The sequence below is a fragment of the Uloborus diversus genome, chromosome 2 (assembly GCF_026930045.1).
Source record: "Uloborus diversus isolate 005 chromosome 2, Udiv.v.3.1, whole genome shotgun sequence".
Classification (NCBI taxonomy): domain Eukaryota; kingdom Metazoa; phylum Arthropoda; class Arachnida; order Araneae; family Uloboridae; genus Uloborus; species Uloborus diversus.
In genome coordinates this window covers 111,994,801-112,016,383 of record NC_072732.1, presented here as the reverse complement: position 1 = coordinate 112,016,383, position 21,583 = coordinate 111,994,801, and the positions used below count along the sequence as shown (strand labels likewise).

At 34.8% G+C, this 21,583-nt stretch overlaps 1 protein-coding gene across 1 annotated transcript in view; it reads left to right on the top strand.

The window, feature by feature from the left end:
* The first annotated feature begins 2,032 nt into the window (after positions 1–2,032).
* LOC129216488 (serine/threonine-protein kinase Pink1, mitochondrial-like) overlaps positions 2,033–21,583 on the top strand; it is a 32,973-nt gene continuing 13,422 nt past the window's right edge. The window contains exons 1-2 of the mRNA XM_054850703.1: positions 2,033–2,595; positions 19,037–19,199. Coding sequence (XP_054706678.1) covers positions 2,158–2,595; positions 19,037–19,199 — 601 coding nt within the window. The 5' untranslated portion in view covers positions 2,033–2,157. The remainder of the gene's footprint in view (positions 2,596–19,036; positions 19,200–21,583) is intronic.

Here is a 21,583-nt window from a genome sequence, read left to right as displayed (position 1 = left end):
GTTCTGGATCGTTAAGATTTAGTGTGATCAAATCCAAGTTTTCTTTCTTTTTCTTTTTAAAGAAAAGTATCTCAGAACATTAAAAATTGGCAATCTTAACACAGTATGTGACTTTGAATCCAGAATGGATAGGAGTGTAACCCCTTCGGACATTGGAATTTTCTGATTTTTAGATCTCAACTCAAAAAATAGGTAAAAATATCGTATCACGCTGTTTTTAGCACGTTTTCCTAGGTTTTGCTAATGTTTGCACCAAATTCGTTTATTTTTTGATCAATCTCAATGAAACTATGCATTATTGTATTTAAAAAAAAAAAGCCTGAGATAATTTGCAGCAGTATATTGCGCAAATGTTGTTTTTTATTACTATCCAATGTATAAAATTTGCCAATTGATAGAATAAATAAATCATACTTATACCAAAATAGATTTGTATTTTAGTTGAATAGGCTTTGTATTGTATATTTATGGGAAAATGAGCTGGGTAAGTTACACATGACATCGAACAATCTAAAAAATAAACTGTTATTAGTATTATGTGTTCAACAACCAATAGTCAATGTTAAAAACTTTAAACATTCAAAATAAATTGTTTTTATTTATTTTTTTTGGAGGGGGAAGGGGGGGGGGGCAATTTAAAGAGAAAGTTCTGGGTTTCGGGGTTCTTCCGAATTTCAAAATTGGGGTCCCATACTGAAGTCTACTATCAAAGGTAGCCATACCTTTGCTAATTCGAATTATTTTCACTATCAGGTTCTGTCACAGCTTACAGTTTTTTTTTTCTATTTTTTGCATTGTCCACTCAGTTACAACCATTTAAAATATAAACTAAACAATTACATTGAATCTGGCAATATTTACAAGAAAACTAAGTAGTGTATCGTTGTATTGCAGGCATATAAATTTTAGAATCATGTAATATTAAACTTGTTCCGTAAATAACTTTCCTGTCTTATTGGATCGATTTTTTTAAAAGGCTATATTTGTGCATGGTTAACATGGAGTGGTGGAAGTACATTAGATAGAACCGTTTAAAAATTACTTATGTAGAAACCATAGATATACGTTATTGTGCAAATAAATGGAGAGTAATTTTAAAAAAATTGATTAATGGGTGCAAATTGTTAAAATAAACAAAACACAAAAGCGCTGCGGATATGATTTTATACTTTTTGTGATGACACATTATAACACGTAAAGTTCTAATCCTTTTAAAACTTAATTAAATTTTTTCCCTTTATCTTGCATTTCATTATTGAAATGATTACTGTTTATTTCCCAAAGTTGACAAAAATGCACAGTATATAAGCTCTTATTATTATGATTTGAATTTCAGACCTAAAATTATTAAAAACTTCAAACTGAAACTTGTGAAAGAAAACGAGATCGGCTTTAAGCAAACAAGAATGTATACACATGCAAATGATTTTTATAATGAAAGATCGAAAACGATTTTATATAGATATAAATTAAGTCTAATTTTGCATTCCACCGTTAATGGTACAGATCAAAGAGCAATATGTGTGTTGAATTTTTTTTAAACTACTCTAAAGCTATTTTTATATTGAAATTTTTTAATAACTTTTATTAAGAGACAAATGTAGTTGTGTCCTACATTGGATCTACATATTGCAGGAAGCTTTGACTTGAAAATAGACTTAATTGAGCACTCTAGAAGCTCTAGCACACAAACTAAGCACATTATTTATCATTAGAAGTGAATCAAACATCTTAATAAAAACTGACACTTTATTTACCTTCGTTTTTTTCCGATTCCAGCAGCTAGCCTTGTCGGAGATTCCGCCATGTTTACGATTTCACCATGTTGCCAACAAAGCTCAAATGTTTGGACGTTTCTGGTTTTCTAAGTGCAAATTAGCACCAATGAAGAAATTAAATGAAATCATAATCAAAGCAGAACATAGTTGCTCCAATTTTTCATCAAAGCTCCCAAAAAATGATATATTAATTTAAAAAAATGAGCATTCAGTAAATATTTCTACTCGACGGTTCTGCAAAACAACAACCACAACTTACAAAACGCGAAACGTATTTACAGTTCTATTTTTGTTTTCTATTTACGTCTGAAATTGCGTTGTTGCGTATTATAAAGAGAGAATTAAAAAATTGCGAAAATGGATTTCGGTTGATTAGAAGATGGGGTTGACGAACCAATTTGTCAAATCGTTCTATTCCGTTAGGTCACATTTAGTGCCTGATTCGGCAAAACAATCTTCTTTGCACTCATTGCTTGAGAATGTAATTTTAAAAACCCGTGAATTTTTTGGTGTTGCGAACAAAAAGTGTAATTTGCCATCTGGTTTTTGTAGATATCAGTACAGATTACCCGTAGAATATTTTCCTAATGTCTCAACTAATTCCGCAATACGAAAGTCAAAATTTATTTCTTATCGTCCAGGGTTTATTCAAAAGGTTACTTCAAAATGGGTTGTAAATTCTTTAGCCAAAAATGCTAGTAAAAATATATTGCATAGGAAAGGGCCATTTTTATGTTTTGTTGGATTTGCTCTCGCAAAGAAACCCTCCTTACTTACTGCTGATGAAGAAATTGAAGGAATATCCTTTAAAATTAGAGTAAGTTGAGCAATGTATGATATTTTATTTTATTTTTTAAATACCATTGAATTTTTATACATTCTTCATGTGTTTAATTTTTAAAGTTGAATAAAGGCCTATGAAACATTTTTTAAGTGTTCATACCTTCATACTTCACTAAACATGTTATATCACAGATAGAAAGTACAAGTCCCAAATTTGCATTTATACAAGATGTTTGATATCTTTGGTGCAATCTGAGTTTTTCCTGATGAAAGTAATGGTGCAAAATAAGATGCATGGAATGAATGAAGCTGAATCAGCTTATACAATGATGACATAGGTTTTAGTCGGACATCCCCACATTCAACATGTGTTGTCTTTTGACAATAGGAATCAGGGTTGCCAGACATCCCGGATTTCAAGGGACAGTCCCGTATTTTGAAAAATTGTCCCGCGTCCAAGGGAACTTCCATACGGGACAGCTAAAGTCCCGTATTCTAGTTAATAGCCATATTTGCAAGACGAGACATTATTTTAAAGGGGAAAAAATTAAAGTAACAAAACAAAAAATGTGAAGCAAAGAGCAATAAGAAAATTAAAGAGCAAAAAAAACATAGACGGCTGACTCTATAGTAAACTGCTTAATTAACTCATTGATTGAGTCAGACTTGGATTTAGTCAGTTTCATCATTTTCAACCGACAATATCAACGCTAATTTTGAAACAAAACGGTCAACATATACCCTACTTAGAGAGCAAAACAAAAATTTACTTATGTCAGGGTGTTTAGCTTATATTGTTAACATTGCATTTCGCCATGCTGCTGATGCTTTAGAAAAATTGATGTCAAAACTATTATTTTAAAAATTTATTCACATTTTTCTAGATCTGAAGCTAAGCGGAATGAGCCGAAGGAGTTTTTTGAGTTTGCTAACCTAGTGTTTAAAGAACTAGGTACTAAAGCATATCTCGACACGATGGCTAAGTTTAGCTCCTGCTGTAGATCGACTTATTAAATCTTGGCCTGCTCTCATGAATTATTTTATAAGCAAGGGAGAATCCATCTCTAAGCCTCTCAGAAAATTATTGCTTTTAAGTGAAGAAAGTACAGCAACAACATTTGAAACCAATGAGGTTCCATTAGTTTTCCATTTTCTTAGTAATGTGTCCCCCTGTTTTTGAAGTTGCCCGTAAAAAACTTCAAAATGAATCTACAACTGCAGCTGATAACTTTATGATACTATGACACATATGGCAAAACAGCTAGAGAGCAGATTTGCAGATAAGTTTTATAAATTGTTCGTCAATAAAACCTTTAAACATCTAGACGGTGGAAAAATACAATGTCTAACTGAGGGATACCAGAAATTTTTTGGAACAGCTGTGAATTACACGAGAAAAAGTAGTTTGATTTCACAAATAAAAATCCTCTTTTTGATTTAAGATCAATGGCTTGAATGGATAAAGTAGTTTTCTGATTGTCAGCTATTGTAGAACAGTTACATATTGAAAATAAAGTATCAGTTGATGATCTATACGATGAGTTTTCACAATAAAGGAAGTTCTTAATAGGGCAGTTCTCAAAAGGTGGGAACAAAAAAGTTAACTTTGAGCAATTTCAAAAATTTTCGAATTTGATATCAATTTTGCTTTTATTCTATAGTATGCATACCTAGAACACAATATATGAACATGAAAAGACAGCAGGTATTTGTAAAAATTGTTAATTAGCAAATTAAATTAGCAGTCTGTAGGTAACACATTTTGGACATTGTTGTCCTGTAGGTAACTGATTTTGGACATCATCATAATGTAAGTTTCACCATTTTGACAACTGTTAATCTGATTTTTAACTTTTCCAATGAAAATTTTATTTACTACTTTTTGAATTTTGCAATTTAATGATAAAGAAGATATTAATGAAGTACTTGAATGGCCATACATACTGCTCTTTACATATAATAAGTTTTGGAATGATTTTGAAGAAGTTGATGAAAGGTAGAAAAAAGCTTCATGGAAATAATTATATACAAACTTGTAGTTTGGTTTATTGGGACAAATAAGGAATAAAAATAGAGACAAATACGACATATATATTTTTAAAGGAAAAATAAATAAAATATGCTCTAAGAAAGAATGTAAAAAGTGACATCAGTTTTAATAATGAATATTTTTTCTAATGTCATAGAATTAAAACGATGTCTAAAAAAAATTATTGAAAAAAGAAATTCGTATTTCTTTTTGGAGATCGTTAAATTTTATGTTTAAAAGAAAGAAGAGAAAAAAAAATTCTAAAATAATAAAAGCGGCGGGGAAAAAAAAAATTGCTAGCGCAGGTGATAAAGGCGCCAAAACTGGTGCAGCTGAGGATTAACTACATTTGTCAAACTGGAATCCCTCTCTGGTAACCTTTATCTTATCGTATACTGTGTTGTCGCCAACGGAGGTTTGCTTGGCGATTTTCGCGCAAAATGGCTTTCGTTCGATCATAACAAGCCATGTTTCTACTGTAATTTATGTATTGTTCAATGTGTAACGTATTAATAATGCAAAATACCAATGGATTAAAAAAGATAACATCATAATAATCTTTTTTATTGATGTTAGAAGACAGTGGATTATAAAAAAATTATAAATAAACGGACAGAATTATCGGCGTCAAGATCGTAACGCCATTTGGACATGTCACATGTATGTTTAAGAAAAATTATTTTTCTTCTAAGATACTGCATAAAAGCTTATGAAAACACTTTTAAACAATTAAAAACTGATTCTGAGGATCGATAAATACCTTTAAAACGAAAACATCATATACAGTGAAACCTCCCTTAACGGACACTCCCGAATAACGGACACCTCTAATTAACGGACATTTTTGCAAGTCCCAGTCCCTCAATATAGGCCATTCCATGTAATTCACTCTGAATAACGGACACTCCGAATAACGGACAGTTATTTCACAAAAAATTTCGCTTGCGATCGTAGCACTTCCGGTTTTTTTTTCTTTTCACAGAATATCTTAGTAACTGCTTGCATTACAAAGCTTTTCATCCTCCACAACTGATATCCCCCCCCCCCGTTATTTCCTTATCACTGTTTCTTGGAATTAAAAGGGTGGTAATGGGCAGAGGCAGCGATTGGGGCTTAAAAGTTAGGGGCAGAAAAAAAAAGAACTAAAAGGCATGGTACTTTTTGCGGGCAGCAAAAAATGAAAAAGAAAATAAAAGTCATAATTTTGTAACCGCTAGTTTTGAAAGTATTGAAGCAGATAAGTGAAAACTGATGTCAGTCTAACAATTAACATACGTTTTTTTAAAGATTTTAATGAATTTTGTACACAATAACTATTCAAAAGTTACGATAAAAAAGAGGAAATTGGGCGCTTTTTCTAACTGGGGCTCTCAGGAGATGCAATTGAGCAGACCGGCGCCGGTAGTAGTTGGCTTTATGGCGCCGTGGTTTCGTTGGGTTGTTTAATTTTTAGACATGAAAAAGATTTGCCCATATTCAAGGTCATATTGCCAACTGTCAATCATACATCATGCAATAGTGATACTCGAGATAAAATAAATAAATTAACCATAAAAAGTGGGGGGGGGGGTTGCTCCGCCGAATCGCCGCCGTTGGTAATGCAAAAAAGAGATGTCAAACTGTTTTAACTGTTTACTTTAATTGATTAAATGCTTTTTAAGACAAATGTGTGCTGTCAGTATACTTTTATTAAGAAAAAACAGATTAATTACACTTGACGTAAAATGTAGTAAACCTTTCGCAATTGTTTCGATTGTGTTCTAAAAAGGGAACAACAGCCCATTTTGAAAAAGGTAAATTAAGTAGTTCCTCCTAATAGCAGACACCTCCCAATAACGGACAAAACTTCTAGTCCCTTGACTGTCCGCTATTGGGAGGTTTCACTGTACTTAGTTCTCAAATAATAGCATTGTAAAGATCGTAACTTTTGGACATGCATCAAATTTCAAACTTACTTTTTTCTAAAATCGTTTACAAATTAAATAATCTGTCTTTACTTTTGTTATTTGTATAAAATATTAACAAAAAATTATTCAGTGTAAGATTCATGCCTTTAATTTTTTTTTTGAAACGTATGGAAATAATTTAAAAAAAAAAAAATTTTAATGGTACATTTGCTCAGTTAACGTTTTGGTATGTCCAAAATTGTGCCATTTAGCAAAGAAAATATATTTTTTAAGGACATTTGAAGAGCTTTTTTTCCATAATTTATGTCAATTCTTGTCTCTATACAGCATTATAATTTACCTCAAAAATTTTAGAGTTAATTAAAATGAAAGTTATTTGGTGTTGAAGCTTCAAAGTTGAAGTCTGTGTTTGCTCCCACCTTTTTAGAACTGCCCAATAGCTTAGTTGCACAGAAAGCTATAAACATTGGCGATAAGTGGCAAATAGTACATTAAAATTATTTTGCTCATTCAGATTTCTCCATTGGCTGGTATGGCATTAAAAACCAAGTTTTGTTCCATGATTCCTTGCATTACTATTTCAGATAAAATAGTCACGTTTAATAAGAAAATTTTTCAATTGCACCGTCGAACTTATATAGCAAGCGCAAGTAAAAAACTAATTAGCACCTATTCCTATCAACGTCGATCTGTTTACTGAACTTCGTTCTATTGCTTGCTTTATTCTTTGAGTTAGAGTTTCTCCAAAAATGTGCTCACCCATAAACATACTGAGAGGAATCTTCCGAAAGCTATTAAAACTTGGTTGTTTATCACCCCTTAAAAATACATAACCAGTAATTGCCCTCAATCTCAAAAATATACCCCTACCTCCTTTTACTTCTCCAAACCTATCCCGTATTTACTGTTCTTAAATCTGGCAACCCTGATAGGAATGATGTCAATATGATTGAAATATCATGAGACTCTGTGTCAGCATTTATTATGGTTCATTCTTCTCAGATTGTAGCTCAGGCCCCTTTTATTCTTGCATCAAAAGTGGTGCAGAATTTATGCTTTGAAACGTGTATAATAATTTTCTTTATATTAAAAAAAAGATTTTGCTAACGCTGTTCCTTATGAAAACTTTGTTTCTGAGTCATTTGCTGTTATGGACTCCACAGCTCTAAATGTATTTTTGCCCCATTTTCTTGATTGGTGAAATTAGAAGACAAGGCCCACCTATCTGATATTTTTGATCCAGCTTGTGTAATAACTATTTGAAAGTGTGTTTTTTAAGTCCCTGGTTGCTATATCGTAAAGATAAGTCGGGGAAAAAAAATGAAAAACATGCCACTTGGAGCAAATCCTGCTATTTAACGTATTTCTTAAATTTATTAATAGCTTATGGGTAAATATTCCAGCTGTGAACAATAGCATCTTCATACTTCACTTGCTTTAAACTTGAATTAAAATAATCTTCTCTGTTTTTGACTAAAAATGTCAAGTATCTGTCAAAAAATGCATTTCAAGCTCATATGCCGGTTTTCAAAGGCATAGCGTGACCAAAAATGAAAAGGGGGGGGGGGCACCAGGGCTTTCACTAAGAAAGGTGTTGCCCCTCCCCCTTTCCCCAGTTTTTCAGAAAACCAAACTTTAAATGAAAAATTATCATATAAGCTTTGTGCTACAATATGATTAAGGTGAAAAAACAACGTAAATAAAGCACAAATATTCGAGAAAATGCTCTCGAGAAAATGCTTTTTCTCGAATATTTGTGCTTTATTTACGTTGTTTTTTTCACCTTAATCAAACCAAACTTTAGTCGAATAAAAAATGAATTGGTGAATAAACATAACTTCATAATTACCGTAATTATAATTACATTTCTATCTTCTTTTTTTTTCTTTTGCCTTTTTTTTATAAAAATATTGTGGAAATCGCAGAAAAATGGAGAAAAATATATGTGCCAACAAAATATGTTTTAAATAGAGAAAAAGTTGGAGCACAAGATGTTCTGCTTGTTTAAGGGGAAGGATGAGTCTGAGAAGGGTTTCATTTGCACTAACTGTGTTGAACTCTCAGAAATCAGAGTTAGGATGCTTACTTTGGAGGGTGAGTTAGCATTAGACTGTAGGAGTGTAGATGGGATAAACACTCCAGAGGGAAAGGGGGAAGTTAGTAAAAAGGAGGTGGGCATCAGCTGTGTATTAGATAGTGGGAATATTCCAGAGGTAAAGGAGGAAGTTAGTAAAAAATAGGTGGGCATTAACTGTGTGTTAGATAGTGGGAATATTCCAGAGGTAAAGGGGAAAGTTATTGCTGAGGCAACAGACTGGGAAACAAAGGGTATAATTTTGGGAGATTCAGTGGTGCGTGAGGTGGGAAACTCAATAGGCAGAGTTAGACGTAAGGTGGCTAGATGTTGTTTGTCAGGGGCTCGGGTGAGAGATGTAAATAGGGTGGCTGAAAAGAAGGGGGTATTTAATAAAGAGGATGTAGTTACTTTGTGGGTGGGAACTAATGATCTAGGCCATAGTAACAACAATGAGTTTACTAAGGAATGGGATTCCCTGTTGGACAAAGCAACCAACTGTTCAGCAAATGTCCAAGTGGTTGGTTTGCTTCCCAGATATGGAGTGCATAAGAGTTGGTTAATCCAACGGGCTAGGTGTATGAACCTGGTACTCAAGGAAATTTGCGTTAAGCGTTGTATCAGGTTTATTGATGTGTGGAGTAAATGTAAACGCGATTGGATTGCTAGGGATGGCCTGCATCTGAGCTCTACGGGGGTCAAAATGGTTAGTGGTTTGGTTTTAGAGGATTCAGAATCAAAAAACTAAGTTGGAATGGGGGACATGCTTTAAGGAGCAGAATTCGAATGGGTACTAACTATTGGGATTTTAGTAGAAACGGAAATAGGGTGGCTAGTAAGAGAAAATATTTTAACAGTTGGGATTCAAATAATCGCACAGCATTAAAGGTGAGATGGACTTACTTAAGGTTTTTTATACAAATGCTCGTAGTATTAGGAACAAGATGGAAGAGTTGAAAAGCATAACAATAGACGAGAGGTTGGATATTATTGGAGTTACCGAGACATGGCTACCGGGCTACCGAAAGCGATGATGATTTATTGTCTATTGCTGGGTATAATTTGTTTAGACAAGATAGAGTAGGTAAAAGAGGTGGTGGGGGGTTTTTTTTATGTCAGAGACACTTTAACTTGCAATGAATTGGTAATTAATGATAAACCTAATGAGATTGATATTATTTGGCTAGAGTTGATGAGCAATAAGGGCAATAAACTACGTTTAGGGAACATTTATAGGCCACCCAACTTAAGCCAGGGTCAAGATGAACAGATGTTTAGTATTATTAGTGACATTTCAAGCAAGGGGTCAGTCATTATAATGGGAGATTTTAATTTTCCAGGAATTGATTGGGATAATTTTTACCATAGTAATAACAGAGAAGAGGAATTTTTGAAAGTAATTGGTGACTGTTTTTTAGATCAAATTGTAACTCAGGGTACTCAACAGGACGTGATTTTGGATCTAGTTTTCTGTGATATGGAAGGTTCTGTTCAGGGGTTATGTGTAGGGGAACACATTGGAGACAGTGACCACAACAGTATTAGGTTTGGGATTAAATTTGATACGCACAAAGTAGAGAATTTTAGGTTTGTGCCCAATTTCAGAAATACTGATTTTGTGGCACTTAGGCAGAGTTTGAAAGCAGTTTTTTCTTCTGGATTGGACAATAGCGATGTAAATCTTCAGTGGGCAGAGTTTAAGGAAAAGCTAGCGAAAACGGTTGGGGATCATGTTTCTTTTAAGAGAAAGGGTGTCAACACTAAAATTTGGCCAATGTGGTTCTCCAGTGAAACTAAAGACGCTCTAAATTACAAGCAAGCTGCTTTTCATAGGTTTAGAGAAACTGGTCACAAATACAAATACAAATGTGACGACCAGCAACAGGCTCTGGGCCCAGCTAGGCTGGTGCTAGTCAATTAATTAGTCCCCAATGAAGATCAATGACCCTCTTATACAAATACAAATACAAATGTGACGACCAGCAACAGGCACTGGGCCCAGCTAGGCTGGTCCTAGTCAATTAATTAGTCCCCAATGAAGATCAATGGCCCTCTTAAAGCTATCCACTCCCTTGCTCATTACCGCCTCTTCCGGTAAGCTATTCCAAGTGCCCACGACCCTGCTAAAGTAGTAGTTTTTCCTGATTTCCAAGTTAGCCTGAGATTTAAATAGCTTAAAACAATGACCCCTTGTCCTGCTTTCCCCGCAAAAATTTAATCCATTTACATCTTTCATTTTGACAAATTTAAATAACTGAATCATGTCCCCTCTGACTCTCCTTTGCTCCAGGCTATACATGTTAAGCCTATTAAGTCTGGTATCATAATCTAAATCTGAGAGTCCCCTTACTAATTTAGTTACCCTTCTTTGAACCCTTTCCAATACAAAAATATCTTTCTTCAGATAAGGCGACCAAAACTGAACAGCATACTCCAAATGAGGTCTTACTAAACTCCTATATAAAGGCAGAAGAACTTTCTTAGATTTGTTTGAAATAGATCTATTGATGAACCCAAGCATTTTGTTGGCTTTGTTACTAGCAATACTGCACTGTTGACTAAACTTGAAGTCCTGATTTATAAAGACACCCAGATCCATAACATTTTCTGCCTGATTTATGACTGAACCCTGTAAACGATATCTCATACGCTTATTTCCATGACCTAAGTGTAGCACTTGACATTTCCCTACATTAACTGCCATACCCCATTTATCTGCCCACTTAGTAATATGATCTAAATCCTCTTGCAGCTGTTTTACTTGTTCTTCATTTTCGACGATCCCCATAACTTTTACATCGTCAGCAAAACAATTCATGCTTCCAGAAATATTTTCATTGATATCATTCATAAATATAATAAACAAAAGAGGCCCTAAAACTGATCCCTGAGGAACCCCACTTAAAACATCACTCCAATTAGAATGATTTCCTCTCACAACTACTCTTTGCTTCCTACCAGTAAGCCAATTTCTAACCCAAAGTAAAGTTTTTCCTCCTATTCCAATGTCAGCTAATTTGCTGAGAAGAGCAACATGCGGTACCTTGTCAAAAGCTTTTTGAAAATCAATATAAACAACATCCACACATTTTTTGTTATCTAAAGCTGAGGTAACCTTGTCATAGAAATGCAATAAATTAGTAGTACAGGATTTACCTTTCCTGAAACCATACTGCAAACTAGTCAACAGACTATTAGTCTCTAAGAACATCATGATCTTAATTTTGATCAAAGTTTCGAAAATCTTACAAATCACCGAAGTCAAACTTACAGGTCTATAATTCCCAGCAATACCTTTAGACCCCTTCTTGAAGAGTGGCGTTATGTTAGCCAGCTTCCAGTCCTCTGGCACCGTCCCCGAGTTATAAGAAGCATTGAAAATATTCAAAATAACATCCACTAATTCCTCTGCACATTCAACTAAAATTTTTGGATAAATATTATCTGGTCCCGGAGCTTTAGTTGCTTTAATCTTTTTCAAATGAAATAAAACCTCCTCCCTGGAAAATACAAAATCCTCAAGCTGTATAATAGCTTGTGTCTTGTTAGTGTCAACTGTTGAGATACAGTTATCGTTAAACACACTGGAAAAAAAGTTATTTAGAACATTTGCAATATCCCTATCGTTTTGGATTAAATTTCCATGCTCATCAACCAAAAGCCCAATTTGACTGTTTCGAGCTTTCCCAGAATTAGCGTAAGCAAAAAACCTCTTAGGGTTCCCATCAATGTCATCTGCCAGCCTTTGCTCCAATTCCCTTTTCTGAATCCGTACCAAATACTTAAAATTTCGCCTTGCCTTACCATACTGGAGCCTCTCCGCACTCTGACCAGTTTCTTTAAACTTACGAAAAGTGGCTTGCTTATAATTAAGAGCTTCTTTAGTCTCCCTGGAGAACCACATGGGCCAAATTTTGGTACTAACACCTTTTCTCCTAAATGGAACATAGTCCCCAACGGTTTTAGCAAGTTTATCCTTAAATTCCGTCCACTGCTGATCTACGTCGTTATTTTCCAACCCTGACGAAAAAACCTCTTTCAAGCTCTGCCTAAGTGCAACAAAATTGGTATTTCTGAAATTGGGCACAAACCTAAAATTATCATCTTTGCACACTTCAAATTTAACCCGGAACCTAATGCTGTTATGATCACTATCTCCAATATGCTCCCCTACACTCAACCCCTGAACAAAACTACCTATGTCACAAAAAACTAGATCCAAAATGGCCTCCTCTCGAGTTCCCTGAGTTACAACTTGATCTAAGAAACAGTCACCAATTACTTTTAAAAATTCCTCTTCTTTGCCATTACCAGGATAAAAATTATTCCAATCAATACCCGGAAAATTGAAATCCCCCATTATGATAACGGATCCCTTACTAGACATGTCACTAATAATACGGTACATCTGTTCATCTTGTCCCTGGTTTGAATTAGGTGGCCTATAAATGTTTCCAAAGCGTAGCTTTATGCCCTTACTGCTCATCAACTCCAGCCAAACCATATCAATATCAGTAGGCTTATCATTTATGACCAATTCATTGCAAATAAAATTGTCTCTAACATAAAATAAAACCCCACCACCTCTTTTACCTACTCTATCCTGTCTGAATAAATTATACCCAGAAATATGTAATAACTCTGCATCAGATTCGGTAGCCCATGTCTCTGTAATTCCGATAACATCCAACTTCTCATCCATAACTATGCTTTTCAATTCATCCATCTTGTTCCTAATACTGCGAGCATTGGTATAGAAAACTTTAAGCATGCCTAAGTTGCTTTTATTTAACACCCTGAAATTTCCTAAATTACAATTGTTAACATTACTACTCTTGTTTGTCACTTTATTTCCATTTCTAGCAATACCCAAAAACATTTCATTCTCTCGATACCTGGTGCTTGAACCATGCCCCCCATTCCAACTTAGTTTTTTGACTCCGAAGCCCTTAAAATTAATCCACTAACCATTTTGACCCCTGTAGAGCTCAGATGCAGGCCATCCCTAGCAATCCAATCCCGTTTACAGTGACTCCATACATCAATGAACCTGATACTGCGCTTTTCGCAAATTGACTTCAGTAGCAAGTTCATACACCTCGCACGTTGATTTAGCCAGCTCCTATGCACTCCATACCTGGGAAGCAAACCAACCACTTGGACATTCGTCGAAAAGCTGGTTGCTTTATCCAACAGGGATTCCCATTCCCTAGAAAACTCCTCATTTTTACTGTGGCCTACATCATTTGTTCCCACCCACAAAGTAACCATGTCCTCCTTATTCAATACTCCCTTCTTTTCAGCAACCATATTAACGTCTTTTACCCGAGCCCCTGGTAAACAACACCTAGCCACCTTACGCTTTACTCTCCCAACTGTGTTACCCACCTCCCTTACCATAGAGTCCCCCAAAATTACACCCTTAGTTTCCCAATCTAACTCCTCATTTGAAACTTCCCCCTGAATCTCTGGAACATTTATACCCTCTACAACTGGCTTACACCCTAATGCTAACTGGGCTTCCAAAACTAGCATCTTAAGTCTTAAGTCTGAGAGTTCAGCACATTTAGTGCAACTTCAAAAACAGACTCATTTTCCCCCTTATACAGGCAGAACATATGACATAAATCACAAGAGATCCACCTGTCCCCCTTCCCACTCTTTACCTCTTTCATAATGCATATAACACCCATTTCTACTCAGTGAATATGTTCCAAAAGGCAAAACAGTAAAATAAAAATGCAAAAAATCACAGAATAAATACTAAAAACAGCAGTAAATAAACAGAGTTGCTACACCCAATAAAGCACACAAGATCAAAAACCAAGAGATCACCACATGTTAGGCTTAGCTCCAAAAAATGCAAAAACACTTCAAGAATACAATAACAGCAAAAATGAGCCCCCAAAACACAATAAAACTAAATTACATGATAAAGTGAAGTAAAAAAACCTAAAACTAGACAGTAATATCCACTCCCTTGCTCATTACCGCCTCTTCCGGTAAGCTATTCCAAGTGCCCACGACCCTGCTAAAGTAGTAGTTTTTCCTGATTTCCAAGTTAGCCCGAGATTTAAATAGCTTAAAACAATGACCCCTTGTCCTGCTTTCCCCACAAAAATTTAACCCATTTACATCTTTCATTTTGAGAAATTTAAATAACTGAATCATGTCCCCTCTGACTCTCCTTTGCTCCAGGCTATACATGTTAAGCCTATTAAGTCTGGTATCATAATCTAAATCTGAGAGTCCCCTTACTAATTTAGTTACCCTTCTTTGAACCCTCTCCAATACAAAAATAAAACATTGCACATTGCAGATAGGCTCCAATATTGTAAGGCAAGGCGTAAATTTAAATATTTGGTACGGATTCAGAAAAGAGAGTTGGAGCAAAGACTGGCAGATAACATAAACAGGAATCCCAAGAGCTTTTTTGCATACGCTAATTCGGAGAAAGTTCGAAATAGTCATATTGGGCCACTGGTTGATGAGCACAGAATTTTAATTCAGGACGATATTGATATTGCTAATGTTCTTAATAACTTTTTTCAAGTGTTTTTAACGATAACTGTATCTCAACAGTTGACACCAACAAGACACGAGCTATAGTACAGCTTGAGGACTTTGTACTTTCCAGGGATGACGTTTTACTTCATTTGAAAAAAATTAAAGAGACTAAGGCTCCGGGACCTGATAATATTTATCCAAAAATTTTAGTCGAATGTGCGGAGGAATTAGCAGATGTAATCGTAAATATTTTCAATGCTTCTTATAACTCGGGGACAGTGCCAGAGGACTGGAAGCTGGCTAACATTACACCGCTCTTCAAGAAAGGGTCTAAAGGGAGTACGGGAAATTATAGACCTGTGAGTCTAACTTCGATGGTTTGCAAAATTTTTGAAACATTTATAAAAATTAAGATAGTAAATTTTCTAGAGACTAATAATCTATTATTGACTAGTTTTCAGTACGGTTTCAGGAAAGGTAAATCTTGTGCAACTAATTTATTACATTTCTATGACAAAGTTACCATGGCTTTGGACAATAAGAAGCCTGTAGATGTTGTTTACATTGATTTTCAAAAAGCTTTCGATAAGGTACCGCATGTTGCTCTACTTAGCAAATTAGCTGATATAGGAATAGGAGGGAAAACTTTCATTTGGGTAAAAAACTGGCTGACCGGAAGGAAACAAAGGGTAGTTGTAAGGGGAAATTATTCTAATTGGAGTGAGGTTTTAAGCGGGGTTCCTCAAGGATCAGTGTTAGGGCCTGTTTTGTTCATTGTTTTTATGAATGATATTCACAAAAATATTTCTGGGAACATGAATTGTTTTGCTGATGATGTCAAAGTTATGGGGACTGTAGAAAATGAAGAACAAGCAAAACAGCTGCAAGAGGATTTAGATCATATTACGGAGTGGGCTGTTAAATGGGGTATGGCTGTTAATGTTGGGAAATGTCAAGTGCTACATTTAGGGCATGGAAATAAGTGTACAAGTTATTATTTGCAAGGTTCAGTCATTAGACAGGCAGACAAAGTCACTGATCTGGGGGTCTTAATAAGTCAGGATTTAAAGTTTAGCCAACAGTGCAGCATTGCCAGTAACAAGGCCAATAAGATGCTTGGGTTTATCAATAGATCTATTTCAAACAAATCTAAAGAAGTTCTGCCCTTATATAGAAGTTTGGTAAGACCTCATTTGGAGTATGCTGTTCAGTTTTGGTCTCCTTATCTTAAGAAAGACATTAATGTATTGGAAAGGGTTCAAAGGCGAGCTACAAGGCTAATAAATGGACTTTTTCACTTAGACTATGATTCCAGGCTTAGAAGGCTAAAAATGTACAGTCTTGAGCAAAGAAGAGACCGAGGGGACATGATTCAGTTGTTTAAATTTATTGAAATGAAAGATGTTACAGGGCTGAAGTTTAGCACTGAAAACAGGACAAGGGGTCATTGTTTTAAGCTATTTAAATCTCAGGCTAACATGGATGTTAGGAAAAGTTATTATTTTAGCAGGGTAGTGGAACCTTGGAACAGTTTACCGGAAGAGGTGGTAATGAGCAAGGGAGTTTTAAGAGGGCCATTGATCTTCGCTAGGGATTGTAAATTGACTAGGACCAGTCTAGCTGGGCCCAGAGCCTGTTGCTGATCGTCACTTTTGTATTTGTATAAATATAAAAAGTGAAAAAAAAAAAAAAAAAAAAAAAACAAGAATTTTACAGCAATAGTCAGGAGGCATGACATTTAAAATAAAAGAATGTAAAAAGGTATCTCTAAAAAAAACCATGTATCAGCTCTAAATCTTGAAAGTTTTTTTGACGGGGGCGCAAACGCTTGTATTTCAAACAAAAAATATATATATAAGGTTGTAAATTGAAAATTTCATTATAAAAAAAAAAAAACCAAAGCAGTTAAATAATTTTGGAAAAGAAAAACTGATGGAAAGTTTTTCAGAACATTTTTATCAATAATTTAATCAAATAAAAAAAAAGATAGAGACATTGCCAAAAAAACAGAGGGGGAAGAGAGGTCCCGAACTGTATCCCTTCAACTCACGCTATCAAAACTTGCCTAGAAGAGCAATTTTGAAACTTTGACTTTGAAATTCTCCAAATCCCACGTCTTCTCCTATCGCCATCAAAGATGATCTAGAATTGTGTATAAGGACTTGGATTTCAAGAAGCATCAAGAAGTGCGCCCCTGCCCAAACTTTCAAAATACAGCCCTTCCCCCATCCGTAAACATCATCTAAAATTCCATTTTTAGGACTTCGAGTAAATTCCGAAGGTCCCCTAACCTTTCCTACCTCTAATATCACCAAGGACTCTAAAATATTGCATTTATGGCTTAGATTCTGATAACATTTCTGGGAAGAGTCCCTGAATTTTCTATGATAATATCATTGAACATCTTTAATATGATTCCTCTAGCCTTGGGGTTCTCAACCAATGGGCCACGAACAGCATGTCACTGGGCCATGGACAGTGATCGAGAATCTGAACCATTAAGATAAACCTCAGGAACTTAATTTCTGTTTTTTGCGAAAATTCACTTATTAGATGTGCCGTCACTCAAAAGCTTTCCATGGCTCTTTTCCAAAAAGGAACTTTAAGATTAAGATTTAACAATATTTCTAAGGAATTTTCCTCTACTACTGAAGATGAAATCTAATGAATCAGAGGCTCCTTTAAAGAAAATTGCTAAAGAAACTAAGTATTAGCTTCAAGTTCAAAATGCTCCTCTTTTGTTGTACGGGCATGACTATCCAGTGAACTGAGATATTTGAGGGCCTTTGCGAGGACCTACCTATTTAAATGAGACTTTTCCTTGCAGTTTTTGAAAAATAACATAGAAATGCATAGATTGTTGCGAGTTATTTGACGCCAAAATTATCCATTTCCAATCCAGATATTAACTCCCTCGTAGAGGAAAAACAGCGTCGAAAATCCCATGCAGCTTTAACTTTGATGACTTGTTTTTGAGTTTTCTTACGGCTGTGCCAGTTAAGAAAATGCAATAAATTTAAAAATTATTTTGAAAATTGTTCTTGCACAGTATTTTATGTCAGTAGTGGCAGCAAGAGGGGAGAAGGGGACTAACATCTCCAAAACTCTTGTTTTTAACACTTTCAATCCTAATACGGTACGTTATTTACACTAAAAGACAATTATGAGCAGTTGTTATGAGATAGTTATGAGCCCCCCCCCCCCCCCCCCACGATCACCGAAAGTAAATTTTAGCGGTGCAAATAATCTATAGCAGTTAGTAAGCCTCAATGATGATTTCTATAAAATTGTTGGGCTGCTAAAAAGGTTGAGAACTGCTGCTCTAGCCTCTTGTTCTGTCCCTTCTTGAAAAACAAAATCCTGGGGAAATGCCCCCAGACCGCTTTTCCACACTAACATTAGCAAAGATCGTCTAAAGCATTTTTAAGGCCATACCAATTCAAAAAAATAGATACTCTTCTTGATTTTTGAGCTAATTTCTTTATAGTTCTTGGGACAAAGATTACGTGTCCAGCAAGTTGGGGAGGGAACCTTCCCCCTTTTGCCCCCCCCCCCCCCCCCGACGCTATGCCTCTGATGGTTTTAGCACATGTATTACGGATATCACGCATGCTTTTGGAACAAAACGGTAGGACGAGTTTGCTTCTCTAATACGGTGGCAATAGCCTCAACTAAAGCTAAACTATAATGAAATTTTATGTTCTTATATGTAGCTTTGTCACAGAGATTTGTTTTATATTTTTGAAAATAGAAAGCTTGCCTGTTATGGACTTGACGTCCAAAGACACAGAATTTTTTACTTGAACTAAGTAGAAGTTTTTGGTGAAAGTATCTACTGTTCATGTTTCTATCTAATGAAGTTTTTTTTTAATTATATTTGAGCTCATCTAATGTTTTTTCATACCAAAATAATAGAAAACTGAGACAAGACCTAAAATAACTTATTCTCATTTTTCAGGATGCTTTTTCAACTTTGCCATGGCAGATTGACACACCAAGTGTTCTTAAAACTGTTTTAAATGGAAAAGATTTTACTTTTGAAGATTTAAAAATTGGAAAATTATTAGCAAAAGGAAGTAATGCTGCTGTTTACAGTGCTTGTCTTGAGCCAAAAGAAACAAGTAATTCTTTTTAAATGTGAAATTAAAATATGCGTAAAATGAGTTCTAGCATAGATTTTTGATTTTTTTTTCCATGATAGTTCTTTCAAATTACTATATCCAAATTTACAAATTAACATGCCAGGATAAAGTTACTTCTTTTTATCAGACGAAAAATGTTCAAGAAAATTCACCTGTCTGATTGGGCAAAATCAAAAAAATATTGCCAAGCTACTGTCTGTGTTTCACAAGAAAAGCTCCCGCCGTCAAGTCTGAGCCCGTCTACTGCCATAGAAATGGACTTCGTTCATTTTCTACAAGGGTTAGACAGAAGGCTTTCTGTTGCCATTTCACCACTCGTCTTCTTGCCTTTGTGCAGTCATACGGGTTTTTCCAACATTAAGCTTCTCTTGGAAAAATGAGATGCGTCTCTTTGCTATAGGGGCATTCCACGGTATTTTTTACATTATGTAGAGTCCGTAACGTGACCTTTTTTTGCCATAACTATTTAATTTACCGTTTGATTTGCAAATTATTTAATTTGAGCTGGTGTGTTGGTAGGAAAAGATCAAAATAAAATAATATGCTAATCAAACAGTAAATTAAAAAGTTATGGCAAAAAAGGTCACATTACGGACTTGACATAAATGTCAAAAATGCCTTGGAATGCCCCTATAGCAGTAGACAGGCACAGACATTTCGACTGGGGCTTTTCTCATGAAGGAAGGACAGTACTAATTGTTGGGAGAGATTAGCGTAACTTTTTGGCAACACTTGTTTTAGAGAAAATTTGAAGATGATTTTTCAGATATAATATTGCAATTTGCAAATCTTTTTAAATTGATTTTTTGAATACTAGCTTTTCCCCGCCGCTTTGTTCTCTGAAATGTAGATTTCGCTAGGAAATTCTGGTTGTTTGTTAATGTAGGAATCATTTACTTAAAAGCAATTACCTAGCTCATTTAATTCTGGTAATTTGGTCAATACAAAAAAAAGCTGAATAATTACAAAAAAGGAAGAAAAAAATACTCAGTATAAATCAGGAATAAGTGTAGGAGGCAAAGAGAAATTTGTATGTGCTGTATCTAAAAAATTTCACTTGAATGAGGTCAACAGTTCTTAAATGAAGTCAACATTTCCCTTTAAAATTCGATCCTCATTAGATTGTGCCTAGTGCTGTGCAGCTTATCTGCAGGATTGTAGCTTTGCTCCCTGAGAGAAAAAGGAGCAAAGACTGCATGACAACTGTCCCTCTTGAATAAATAAGGCAAAATTTGCCATTCAAGCTAAGACAACAGTTCTAAAATGATGTCAGCAGTCCCTACTAATCCCAATTTGAATGCAGTTCTTAAGAAGCCCTATTAGAGTGAACATTAGTCCTCAATAATCTCCATCACAAGAAAGTCAACAGTTCCTAAATAACATCAGCGGTTCAGCTAGAAATGCTGATCACAGAAAAAACAATTTTTAAAAAATTCTCATTTGAATCTGGACAATGATACACAAAAAGAACATTAGGAAAAGAAAAACATTCCCCAAAATCCCCATTAGAGTAAGGACCATCAGTGTGTGGAAATCTCCCATACAATAATTATAACAGTTTTCAAATGATGTCAAACACGCTGTGACAGTATCTGTCTGGAATAGCTCTGAAAATCTTCAACATCAGAGAAGAGCAATAGCATAAATAGAACACCCTTTAAAATGAGAATAATGTTCCTGATTGTTGCCATTAAAATAAGGACATTAGTCCCACAAAACTCTAATCAGTATCATCAATCCTTAATAAAAACACAAAGAAACATTAACTGTTCCATTAAAGTTGAAGATAATTTGCCATATTTTTGGAGCTATGCAAACGTAATCACTTGGCAATAAATAATGGATTTGGTGTATTATTTTACATTTTAATGCAACTTTTTATTTATTAGTAAAAAAAATATAAACTTTAATAGAAATTTCAATGATTTTTATTTTCACTTATTTCCCAGAATTTACATTTTAGTACAACCAGAGTGCATAAAGACTCCTAGGAAACTACTGAGGGGAGAAAAAAAAATGTTTCCAAGATACTTGGAATTGCTTGGATTTTCAAAATGGTCTTTGGAATTATTTTGAATCAAAACCAACACAACTTCGATCATGTTTGCAATTCTACAAAAAGAAATTTCATTTTCATTGCTCAAAAAGTAAGAATAACTATAGCTGATGCAGGACAACTATTGAACCATTATCATTTGAACCACAAAACAGTGTCAGCATATTTTTGAGGCAAAGCGAAACTAAAATTCAAAAAGTAACAAGTTAATGAGGTTTTGAAAATTTTCATTCCTGTTTTCTTTCTTTCTTTTTTTAGTGTGTGTGTAGTGTAAGGTGTTTTTGCTGTTTTTATTCTAAATTAATAT